Genomic DNA, 12448 nt, shown 5'->3' on the forward strand with positions numbered 1-12448 from the left:
TTTTATTCAGATTTTCGGATAATGAAAAGTTATATGATTTGATCGAGTATCTATAGGTATCAGATTGAGATTATTTTTTACGAGAACCCTTGAAAAAATATTTTATATTTAATGAACGGCTCAGATAATTTGTGTGAAATTCATGATGGGCTCTACAATAAAACTGTGCACAGATTGTAGGTATGTGTAGACTTTCTGTGTAGAAAAAAGGCCTAAATTTTTGATTCACCATCGACATCCCGTCACCGTCATGTACGTCTCACGGTCCCACCGCCAAAACCGTCACTCATCGTCATTCAAAATCTCCACGCGAACACCAAGGTATAAAAGTCCCCACCAAAATCAAATCAAATCAAAATCAATAATTACTAGCGTCAGTCACCACCAACGTTACACCTGTCTCTCCTCCATCAGCGCTCTCTTTCTCTCTCCTAAAAACCACGAACTATTGTCGGTCGGACGATTGCTTTCCCATTCACAAAAGCAGAAGGAAAGAACACGACGAAAACCCTAACTCTCCACGCGGAAGAATCGTATCTCTATCCATCTAAAAATCCACACGAGCGATGTTTGAGATCGTTGGGTTCATCTGCAGGAGAGATTGATGAAGCAGGTCCATCGATGCACGAGGATACTCATCCTCTCTTTGCTCTCTGTCTCCGTCTTCGTCCCAATCTTCCTTCTCTCCAACACGCTTAGACATTTCAATTCAGGTAACGAACGGATAACGATCATGTCTTGAAAAGATCTTATCGTTTCTTTGTCGGTTTTATTAGTTCGTTTTTGTTTGTGAGTTAAGTATTTGATTGAATTGGTATTATGTTATTGCAGAATCGGAAGAATATATTGCAGATTTGTCGACGATTGTATGAATCTCTGTTTCCCTCAAAATTGTTTTTTGTTTGGTTGGTTGCACAACAATAGGGCGGATATGCGAACAAGCTACTCGAGTTATTTTTAAGAACTCTTTTAAGATTGGATTGTTTCATAAAAAAAAATCAAGCTTGAACATTTTTTTAAAGCTTGTTATGCTTTCAAATCAAGTTCAAACAAGTTACTACTCTACTCGTTTGGGTTGTGACTTGTGATGTATAAAAGTTGAAGCTACTCGAGATCGGCTTGGTTGAAGCGCGCTCGAGATTGGGTCGTCTTACAAACAAGCTATTTTTTAGCTTGTATCGGAGCTCGTTAAGTTTTCAAACTAAGCTTGATCAACTAACTAACAGGCTTGTTCAACATGTTTATCACCCCTACACAGAATCCAGATGAAAATGAATTCGAAAACGCTGAACTATTTTCACGATGTTATTTTGTGTTTGCCAAAAGATAGAGGATTCACTTTAACTTAACCAAAATACCTGTTTCTGTTATTCTCCTTCCACATCTTAGTTTGTTGAGTTTTAAAAGAGAGAAAATTTGAAGACCCCGCAACTGCTGGAAAAAAAAGAAGCTAAACTACCATATACATTTTCTTTGCAACCGACAAGAACATGGAGTTTTATCCTAAAGTAGCTTATTGGCTATTCGTTTTTGTGTTATTGGGAGCAGAAATACAGGACAGATGCTCTCAAACTGACTGCAATCGAGAAGGTACTTTCAATTTGGTTGGGTCTGTTGGATGACAGTTCTACCTATTTCGTTTCTTACTTTATTGGGATTGCGTGCTTCGGTGTAGGAAGAAGGTGAAAACATCGAAGAACCGCCACTAATTGTGTACAAAGATGGAGATATTAGTTCCGTGGTTACCAATACTGCGGACAGGAGTAACATGTTTGACCAATCTGGAAATGCCAAAGGAAGCACAGATTTATCTGAAAGAAATGGTTTGCGTCATTGTTATGTCTTTCTTTCATTTGTTTGCAGTTGTCTTATCAGTAATCTTATGGTTTTTCTTTGGCTTCAACCTTAGGTACTAATCAGGACACAAAGGAAGATTATCAACAAATTCAGCTGGAGAAACCATCATCAGTAAGGGGGAAAACGGAATATCTTGAGCAATAGTACATATTTATCTCCTCATATCCTACACCAATGAAACTAGATAAAGAAGTTTATTCTTTCGTTTGATTATCGTCAGATACGCTAGTAGTGCCTAAACCAATCCATGACGCATGCATAGCATAAGTGGAATTGTGAAGTAGTTCTAGTCTTTGCAGTCTGCTTATTTACAGGTTCTGTTTCACAGGAACAATTGAAACAGCCAACAGTTCCACAGAGCCCGGATGTGCAGTCACAAACAAGGAGGGTGTTAGATGAGAAGGTAAAAGAGATGAAAGATCAGTTGATCAGGGCCAAAGCATACTTGAAATTCGCACCACCTACTAGCAACTCTCAATTAGTCAGAGAGCTGAAACTACGACTTAGAGAGTTGGACCGAGCTCTTGGTGACTCCAGAAAGGACTCGGATTTGTCTAGGGGGTAAACTTCTAAGCTTTGTTCTTTTCCCTTTTAGTCTCAGAGTTGTAGATGTTTGTTGAAATGATGATCGCATATGTTATTCGTAAAACCCCATCCCATAGGCTGGAATACTGGTGACAAAAAATTGCCGATCAAAAAAGAAAAATTACTGGTGTCAAATGTTTGGTGTGGGTGAAGCCCTGTCATAGTTGTCAAAGGCGATGAAAGGTGATGCCTAGGTGAGAGGCTCCTGAAGGTGATGGATTGTCGGCTTGATGGGTGCAAGGCGAGGTGACTTCAACTAAACTCTGCCTAGGCGTTGAGGCGACAAAAGGCTCACCTTTTTCAAACTCAATCACAGCCGTAGGATTTAATTGTTTATGTTGTTAACCTTAAGTGATTGAGTCACCAGGTAAGCGAATCGCAGTCGATCTCTGTATCTCCAACAACAGTAGTCAATCTCTGCAGCAAAACTCTCTCTCTATTTCATCTTTTCTACTGAAGAATTTAGTCGACTTCATCTGTCTCTCTCTCAATTGCAGCAACGATCAACTCTCCCTCTCTCTTTTCGACTGCAACAGAGTTCTCTTGACTTCATCTGATTTTAACAGTTTAGTTCTTCTCTATGTGAGAATTGTTGACTATTTGACATTTGGTGGATGTTTTTATTGATCTCTTGGATGATACACTTTCTAATATTCATTGGCTTAGTATTTCTTATTTGAAGTATTAGTGTATGCTATTTTTGCTATTTTTCTAGTTTAGGATCGCCTCCCTTCAAAAAGGCTTTCGCCTCGGAGCGCCTTTCTCCCTTGACACCTATGAGCCCTGTTTAGAAAATATTCTATTTTTTTGGCGCCGTACCAGTTCTTATCCAGTTGAGGAGAGAGTATGATTTGACGGTGCATTTTCCATTGAGTGCCTATTTCTCACCCAATTACTCGATTGACTTAATGTGGAAATCAACAAAAGTTGTATATTTTACTCAAGAAAATGTGAAGGATTACATATCTTGAAGGCAATAGACTTTATGAAGCTTATCTAATGCATATTATGGGTACATCTCCACTCCTAGAAGAAGATATGCAATTGGAAGACAGAGACACAAGAATTGTTTCTTCCCTTTTCTTTTTTTGTTGGTAAACCTTTTTTCTCCCCCTTCAAATTCGCGTTTTTCTCATATTGGATAACAATTTTATGCCCCGAGATGGGTACTTGGGAGATCCCACCTACCTAGATAAGCTGATCAAGGTAAAGGGACGCATTGTGTTTCTTAGTTCTTCATATAGCTATAATGAAATGCCCCTTGACTATTAAATTTGATGGTGCTAGACCTAAGTTGGATTAGTTGGGGTCATCAACGATGTATAACTGGGTAACTGAGTGCCATTGACATGTCTACTGCTTGGTCTAATTGCCCACCATCTCATCTAAGAAACTGTTAACTTTTCAGTGCTTTGCAGAGGATGAGAGCCATGGAGGCTACCTTGTCAAAAGCCAGCTGTGTGTATACGGACTGCCCCGCCATGGCCACAAAACTCCGTTCTATGACCCACAATACAGAGGAACGGGCCCGTACACTGAAGAATCAAGTTGCATTTCTTCTTCAGCTAGCTGGAAGGACAACCCCCAAAGGCCTGCATTGCCTGTCCATGCAGTTGACCACTGAATACTTTGCCCTGCAGCCCAAGGAGCAGGAGTACCCTAATCAACAGAAAATGCTTGATCCCGACCTCTATCACTTTGCTGTTTTCTCTGACAATGTTTTGGCTTGTGCTGTGGTTGTGAACTCGACGATTTCCACCTCCAGGGTAAGCTTCCTGAGGTTTATTTGTTGCCATATAATGTCTAGAGCATACTTCAGAGCGTTCTCTTCTATTCCAGATATCATTTCACCCATGTATAGCTCTCACATCAGCTTCAGATTTTTCCTTTAGATATGAACCTATAGTTTGATGTGTCAATGGTGTCGATGTAACTGGAAAGCAATATGATTAGGTGATGAGATGAAGGGACTGGACTGAACATTTGACACAAGTCGAATTATTTCTGATGACAATGAATGTCGGAACATGCACATTGCAGCAATTAGGTTTGTTCGTGAAACCTAAATATACAAAAAGTAGAAAGTCCCTAGTTGCCCTGTGCCATCACATGTTAGCTAATAGCATGAGAATTGCAAGTGAACTGTTTGATAATCTATATGGACACGTGTTGTTAAGTCTTTCTTAAAGCAAAGTTTGTACATGCTGATGACACATTGAGTTCTGAACAATCTTTGCTTTGCAGGAACCAGAGAAGATAGTCTTTCACGTAGTGACGGATTCTCTAAACCTCCCAGCAATTTCGATGTGGTTCTTATTAAACCCTCCTGGTAAATCTGCAATGCAGATCCAGAGCATAGACTCTTTTGAATGGTTGTCAGTGAGGTACAATGTAACACTGGAGAAGCAGAACTCCCATGACCTAAGATACACCTCTGCACTGAACCACCTTCGTTTCTATCTGCCAGACATGTTCCCTAATCTGAATAAGATCTTGCTACTTGACCATGATGTGGTAGTACAAAGGGATTTGACACAACTTTGGAGCGTCAATATGAAGGGGAAAGTAAATGGAGCAGTGGAGACTTGTCAGGAAGGTGAACCCTCATTCCGGCGGATGGATATGTTCGTGAACTTTTCAGACCCATCTATTGTAAATAGGTTTGATCGCAATTCATGCACGTGGGCTTTTGGACTGAACGTGTTTGATCTTCAAGAGTGGAGGAGACGAAATCTAACTGGTGTCTACCACAAATATCTCCAATTGGTATAGTTCAATCTTCAAACCTTTTCTTATAAGTTACTCTCATGCTATCATTTACCCGCGGGATTCAAGCTATTTTTCTGTTGACTTGTCAGGCTAGACTGCGAGAGTACTCGCGTACAGTATTGTCAATTCTCGTTGGATCCTTTTGTATTTATGGAGATTATTTTCCGTGTTCCTAGATCTGACAATGTTTTTGTATGTCGTTGCTTTCTTATTGACACTTAGTTCACTCAAACGTTAACTTCCTCTCCTGCCCTCTAAAGAAAATACAATGAGATGTAGCGGAAGGGAATCGGAATTTGCGATTAGTATGGGAGTACAGCTCCACCACGTTAGTTGCGTGGTACTTACAAAGTTGCGTTGCAGCTTTCATTTTTTGTAACCTGACATTTGATGTTTGATTCTGTTTCTCATATGTTGGGATGCTTTCGAGTCTAGGTTACATTCATTTTAGGTCATGGGTTTGTTCTTGCTCATTAATAGAACTCTACACATGGCTCTTTTTTGTCTTCTAATGGTGTAATATAGTTCATACGATTTCTCTTTTATAATGAGCAATTGAACACAAAGAAGTATGCTAACTACGGTTTCCATTGGGGTCGATGCAGGGATATGTAAGGCCGTTGTGGCTGGCAGGTAGTTTGCCGTTAGGTTGGGTTACCTTCTACAACTACACAGTGGGTTTGGACAGGACGTGGCATGTACTTGGGTTAGGTTATGAATCCGGTGTCAGGAGGGGAGACATTGAACAAGCAGCAGTGATACACTTCGACGGGCTTATGAAGCCTTGGTTGGATATTGGGCTTGAGATATACAAGGAATACTGGAGGAAACATGTCAACTATGAAAGCCACTTTCTCCAACAGTGCAATATACATCCATAATTAAAACCTACACCAGGAGATGCCTGAATTTTGACCCGCTTTACCACAGATTCGTTGCTCTTTTGATCGAGGAACTGCATATAATTCTTTTTCTCATTCTTCCACAATTTTGCTGTGGAATTTTGACTGCATAATTGGCGCCGAGTCAAATACTAGCTATAATAGGGATAAAAAGGGAGTCCTTTACAGTTAGTTAATCTGCAGGTACTTGTATGTACATAACTCATAATAGGTGAATTCGATAGGAAATTTATATGACCTGATTCTTTGTTTTTCAAGTGATATTGAAACCAATCATATTGCTGCAAGAATATACTATTGTCATGTGCTTACACTCAACAGGTTCCAGTTTGCTTTTGTGGCCAAGGCCCGTGGCTACATTTTTTGGCTGAAGTTGGTCGAAAGTGGGATTAGAAACCAAACAATGCTGTCGATATTGTCTCGCATCTACTACCCTGAGTTGTGTATTTCTCTACTTGAAAGTGTAACAGTGTTTGAGTGATTATAGTCAGTGCCCAGTGGTCATTGCCAAGAGATGTCCCAATCACATTTATGTGATGGTGAAAAGAGTTGGGCCATCACGTGGCAATGCTTCAGGAATATTGAATAATTTTTCTTGTTTGAGGCAAGATCTGATCTGAATGATGAGCATAGTCCAAGTTCCCGTCTTTGTTTAATAGAATGAAGATTTTGGAGGAGGCATTTGAGTTCAAACACGAACAAATTGGTTCAAGATCCTTATATATATTCCAATCAAACTTCACATTAACTTCAGAGGTTTCATAAATTTCTATCGTTTACTAAAGTATAAATTTACACAAGCTTGATTCGATTAAAGCTCAAATTCGACCAATAAATTCAAACATTATTCGTAACTTGTCAAATTTTAGAATCAAACTTGAAAAACTACAACTTGTCAAATTTTGTAGTTTTTCAAGTTTGATTCCAAAATTTGACAAGTTACGAATAATGTTTGAATTTATTGGTCGAATCTGATCTTTAAGTAATTGGTACACATAAGTAATTGATTTCCTAATAAACGCTATCATTTGTTTATAACTGAATTGTGTTTTTTTTTTCTTTTTCTTCCTGTAGGTGTATTTACGATATCACCTTTTCTATAAATCAAAAAAATTAAAAAATGAACGGATAATGTTCGTAACATCATAGTACTTAATAGTTGGGCAGGGGTTGGGTGAATCCCGGTTCCTTTAAGAAAAATAAAAATTAATTTTTTGAATTAAAGGTTTAAGTATTACTCCTTGTGAGAGAATGTATTGTCTTATAAAATAAATAAAAAATAAGAATATCTCGTAAAATAAAAATAAGTACTTAAAAAATAAAAATATTAGCAAATCTAAGATAATAAAACCCCGGTTGCCGAGAAAACAATAACCCGGAATTCTGGTGCTTCCTCCCACATGTGTCCTCCGTGTGGAACCCATATACAGAGAGAATGAAGTATATTGTTCATATACTTTGTAAGTATTGAATAATTTTTGCTCCCGGAAACCGATGTACTCTTCCCCACAGCTACCCCTGGCCCGTGTGCCCACCTCCGCCATGGACAGACCCGAATCCGGAGGACTCGAATCGTCTCTGCTCCAACTCATCAACGATCATCACCACCACTCTCTCTCAACCCGCGAACACGCCGGTGAATGAGTTCCCCTCTCTCTCGTCGTCTTATTAAATATTCATAAGTTTTGGATCTACTGTTTCTTAAAAAAAACTGACTGGGGCTTTTTTTTTTTTTGGTGATTTCTTATTGGGTGGTTGGGGGTAAACAGAGAAAGCGAAGAAGGCGGCAATTAGGAGTGCGGTGCGGGTGTCGGATCTGCTGGTGGATGCAGTGAACGGAGGAGTCCAAGAATCGTTCGTGAACGAGAAGCGGATCGAGCTGGAAATTAGGGCACTGGCGGTTACCGTCGTGCGTTTTGCCAAGCAGACCGACCAGTGGCTTGCGGCTTCTCATACCATCAACACTGCTGTCAAGGTCCACAATTTCGTTATCCAACCACTTTCTGTAGTACAGACGCTTGAGGTTTATCTAATTTTTACGTGCTTAGAATCTTTTTGTATTTCGTGGCGTTTTAATCTTCTTGTTTTAGTCTGGAATTGGAGCTGTAGATTAGAGCATCTCCAACCCTTATTCATATTTTAACTTAAACTAAGTAAAAGCTTCATTTGGTTAGCACTCCAATGGGTAAATCCAAATCGAAGTACCAATTTAAGTAAAAGTTGCATTAACGGCGTGAATGCGTGATTGTGATTTTTTATTATTATCAGAAGCACAACTTGCATTCAATAAAGCAGATATGGAGGTACAACCAAGCCCGAAACACCAACGATATACAATAAACACGAAGAGACGAACTTATGTCTAAATCCTAAACGCGAGCCTCAAACTCTCTACTTAACCGACAATAAAATTCGGCAGCTAAAAATTAGAAGAGGGGAAATTTTGGGGGGAAAAGTGATTTGAGAGAAAGATTTCCCTTTTGTTGTTATCTTCGGTTTTATTTAGGACTGGTTGTTTGATTTTATCAAGGGTGAAAATTAGAAGAGGCAGCTGAACCGCACTGTTTGTAAAAAGGTTTTTTTGATAACTGAGCGTGTCTGGGCTAAGCATACACGCGCCTGACAGCTCAACTAATCCTGTTGGCCAATGTGATTGTTCAATTTCGTATTATATGATGCATGAAAAATGAAAATTAGGGGCAAAATTTACGGGGATAAGCTGTTTGTTATGTGGATATATAGAATGCTGATGTATATGGTTAGGTTTCCATAAGAATTTGAACTGGGAACATTGGCTTTTTCGGTGGGATGTTTTCCGAAACTATGCACTCTAGTCTCCTAATCTCGTTGTTTTGGGAGTGGTGTTTATTAAGCATGTGGTAAGTTCCTGATTCCTTGCACTTACATGGCTTTCAATTTACAAAACATTGAAGACATTTGCAGGGGACTGACTGGGTCCTGATTACTGAGATTCAGTGTGGGTGTTGCTTACACAGGAAATTGGTGATTTTGAGAACTGGATGAAGACCATGGAATTCGATTGTAAAAGCATCAGTGCCGCGATATGCAACATTCACCAAGCGTAATCCCATCGCGAAATATCCATCCTTTGTGTTCATATCCGCAATGGCGCAGTTTATGATCTAAGGGATGAGATTGGCAAAGGTTTGAACAGCTGCAGGATAGATGTTGGTGGTGCTTTCACTTTCTTTTTTTCTTGCTTCTTTTTGGAATCCAGTGCCCATTTCTCTTTGCGGTAGTTCCTTAAACTAGTGGGGCTGGCTGGCGTTGGTAGTCTTAGTTTATGCTATTTATGCACGTCTTGGGTATCATGTATTTACGTCGTTTCCAAGCTCAATACCCAACAGAGAAGCAAATTCATGGTGTGAATCGCGAAATGCTTAATTCTAATTCTTCAATTTATCTTTGATCTTTGTGTTGAGTCATGTTGGACGATGGAGGAGCCTCCCTTCGGTTGATAGTGTTTCAGGAATACCTCTAACGAAAACGACAAACGACTATTACCCGGAAGCTTGGTTGAAAAACAGAGCCATATGCTACTGTGTGGGGTAAAACCAGGGACTTTGAACCAGGAACTTCGTCGCCCTGATCAACAACCTCCTTGGCGTAGCGTTGGTTCAAAAAGTTTGCTTTCTTAGCACCGAGAATTACAGACATGGCGTGATGCAACCCAATGAGCAAAACTAGTTCAATGCTGTCCCCAAAAATTTTGGTTCCAGCATGCGTTGGTCCAAAGAGACAAGAGTTGAGCCCTCGACTGGTCAAGACAATTTGATTTGTAAATATTATACCAGTTGGATAATTAATTTGAGTCTAAAATTTGATGACCAATGTTTACCCAAAGTACTACTCCAGTATATTACACGGACACCTCAAGTGTGCCAATTACCAATGATATTTGAGATCCATTCAGTGATGCATGACCTTATAGTCATGGGCAGAAATATGGTCACTATACCTTAGTGTTGCAAAATAATCTCCGAAAAAAGGACGACAAAAATATTACTACTAATGTGGAAATGCACGATCCTTTAATCTTGACTTTTTTATACTATCAATCTTCAAGAAAACTAGTACATTCTTAGATAGAATGACAGTATTAATAAAGAAATAATCAATCAATCATGTGAGAGCCCACAACAACTTAATCAAGCCCAATGCAAAACCTAATAGCAGCAGACAAAGAAATAAATGCTCTTATAAAGGAAAAATATTATCAATTCGGACATTCGACAAGATTTGACCCATTGACCTCCCAGTTGCAAATAAGCATGGTCAACTTTGGTTTGCTTTCTATCCAATTAAGAAACAGGAGTGTTGAAGATAACTTACCAAAAGGGTTATGCTTTCTATCCAATTAGGGTTTGCTTTCCACTAGTACAATCAATTAAATTAAGATACAACAATGTTGAAGATAACTGAGCAAAAGAGGTATTGGATATAAACACTGCGGAACAAGTAAACCTACTTGGCGCTGACCAAGGAAGCAAACTCGCAATCAACCGGGAAAGGGCCAACCCATCCGAATTATGTAGGCTTTGCTAGCTCATGAATGTCAAACCAAAGCCGGAGTTCAGTCCATGATCTCGGGTCGGCCCACCTCGATCGATAATGTACTCAGGCCTGGCCACGAGATTTTGGAGGCTCTAGGTGAATTTTAAAAATGAGGTCTCTCATTGTTACATGAATATATTAGTCGTTTGATATTGTAAGCAAGATAAGCCTAGGGGTGCAGTGGTAGACCCCTTGTAATGTTTTTGGGTATTAAAAGTAATGAGTTTCAATCTCACCTCCAGCAAAAATGCCATTTTTTTTGTATGTGACCACGCAAAGAGATGGAGAGTCAAACGCACAACCTCGCAGCTAGAAGAGGGGCCTCCTACCACTGAACCACACTAGCCTAATTCAATATTTGAAGGGCCTATTATTGGGCCAAAAATTGAAGAGGCCCCAAGCGGTGGCCTAGAAGCTTATGATCGAACAGGGCTAGACTTGAATGTACTACATGTATCCATAGACAGAAAAATAGTTTGACTGATGCCATACATCAACAAAAACAATGACGGAACCACGGGTGGGCTTACGGGGGTTGGGGGCGACGGCCACCCACCCGTAATTATCTAGTACTATTATTTTGTATTAGGCTCCGTTTGTTTTGATGTAAAATATTTTTTCAGAAAATAAATTTCAAACTTTTATTTTTCAGTGTTTGGTTGGCACTTGAAAATATTTTCAGAAATCAACAAAATAGTGTAAAGAGAGAGAGGGGGCTTAAACGGTGGAGAGATATGAGATTATTGGAATTGAACGTGGGTCAGAACTGACGATCGAGAAAACTGAGCAATGAGAATTGCAGTAGAAGGCAGTGGGTTCATTTCGGAAAATAACTTACGGAAGATTTAATGGTAAGTCATTTTCATCCAATTGATGGAAAATATTTTCCTCATTTTTTACACAACCAAACACCGGAAAATAGGTAAAATATTTTACGTCCAAACAAACGAAGACTTAGTTTTAAACCTATACATGCATGGCCCCGAAACTAATTTGGTATGAAAAATATGACTTAATAAAGAGTTTTTCATTTTGAACTCCAAGGGTTAGTCCAGGTGGTTGATGGGTATGCTCCTCACACAATTGTTCAGAGTTCAATTACTCAGGTTAGACTAAAAGAAAATAATTTCTTGTCAATCCCCTTATACCGGCATGGATGGTATGCCTTCGATCAGATTGGAAAGGCGATAGTCGAGATGCGCGTAAGCTGATTCAGACACACCTAACCACCATACAAAAATAAAAACGAGTTGCTCATGTTGTGACCCCCTCGTATAAGAAATTCTGATTCCGTCCCTCAATATAAACCAAAGTTGACATTGGAGTGCCGTAGACAGGACGCAATATTTTATCAGTCCGAACAATTTCTTCATGATCAAAAACAAAAGAAGTCCAACGCTACCATCCAAAACCAGGCACCTTATAATTAGTATTATTTCTTCAAGTTATTACCAAGAAAGCACTTCAACCTTACCTATAGGGCTATAGTTGTTAGCATGATTCAAACTTTTGCCAACTCCCATGCATAAATTAACCTCGTATGTAATAACCTAATCTAACGTCAACGAATAGATGAGCTGTGTTTGAGGAATTGACGAAGTAATTTTAATTTTCACAATTCTATTCACCCAATTCGTAGACCCTAGCTCTTCAGTTTTTTTAACATGTTTTCTTCTTTAACACGGCTTTTTGAGCTTTTAAAACCAATTAATGAATGAATTGCTCCTCTCTGCTGCTACTTAAAAAGTAAACAAGGAGAA

General features: G+C 39.2%; 2 protein-coding genes across 2 annotated transcripts; both read left to right on the forward strand.

Annotated features, from left to right (window-relative positions):
• Window positions 1-315: 315 nt before the first annotated feature.
• Window positions 316-6403, forward strand: LOC131314233 (probable galacturonosyltransferase 6). The gene is made up of 9 exons (XM_058342749.1): window positions 316-713; window positions 832-866; window positions 1549-1590; window positions 1676-1823; window positions 1910-1968; window positions 2186-2418; window positions 3851-4208; window positions 4687-5208; window positions 5817-6403. The coding sequence occupies exons 1-9, from the start codon at window positions 605-607 to the stop codon at window positions 6090-6092; spliced, it is 1782 nt and encodes a 593-aa protein (XP_058198732.1). The 5' UTR covers window positions 316-604; the 3' UTR covers window positions 6093-6403.
• A 1082-nt stretch (window positions 6404-7485) lies between these two features.
• On the forward strand, window positions 7486-9545 carry LOC131314234 (biogenesis of lysosome-related organelles complex 1 subunit 1). Its single transcript, XM_058342750.1, has 3 exons — window positions 7486-7749; window positions 7883-8088; window positions 9110-9545. The coding sequence occupies exons 1-3, from the start codon at window positions 7608-7610 to the stop codon at window positions 9197-9199; spliced, it is 438 nt and encodes a 145-aa protein (XP_058198733.1). The 5' UTR covers window positions 7486-7607; the 3' UTR covers window positions 9200-9545.
• The last annotated feature ends 2903 nt before the right edge of the window (window positions 9546-12448 follow it).

Source organism: Rhododendron vialii, chromosome 13a (genome assembly GCF_030253575.1).
Source record: "Rhododendron vialii isolate Sample 1 chromosome 13a, ASM3025357v1".
In the NCBI taxonomy this organism is placed as follows: Eukaryota; Viridiplantae; Streptophyta; class Magnoliopsida; order Ericales; family Ericaceae; genus Rhododendron; species Rhododendron vialii.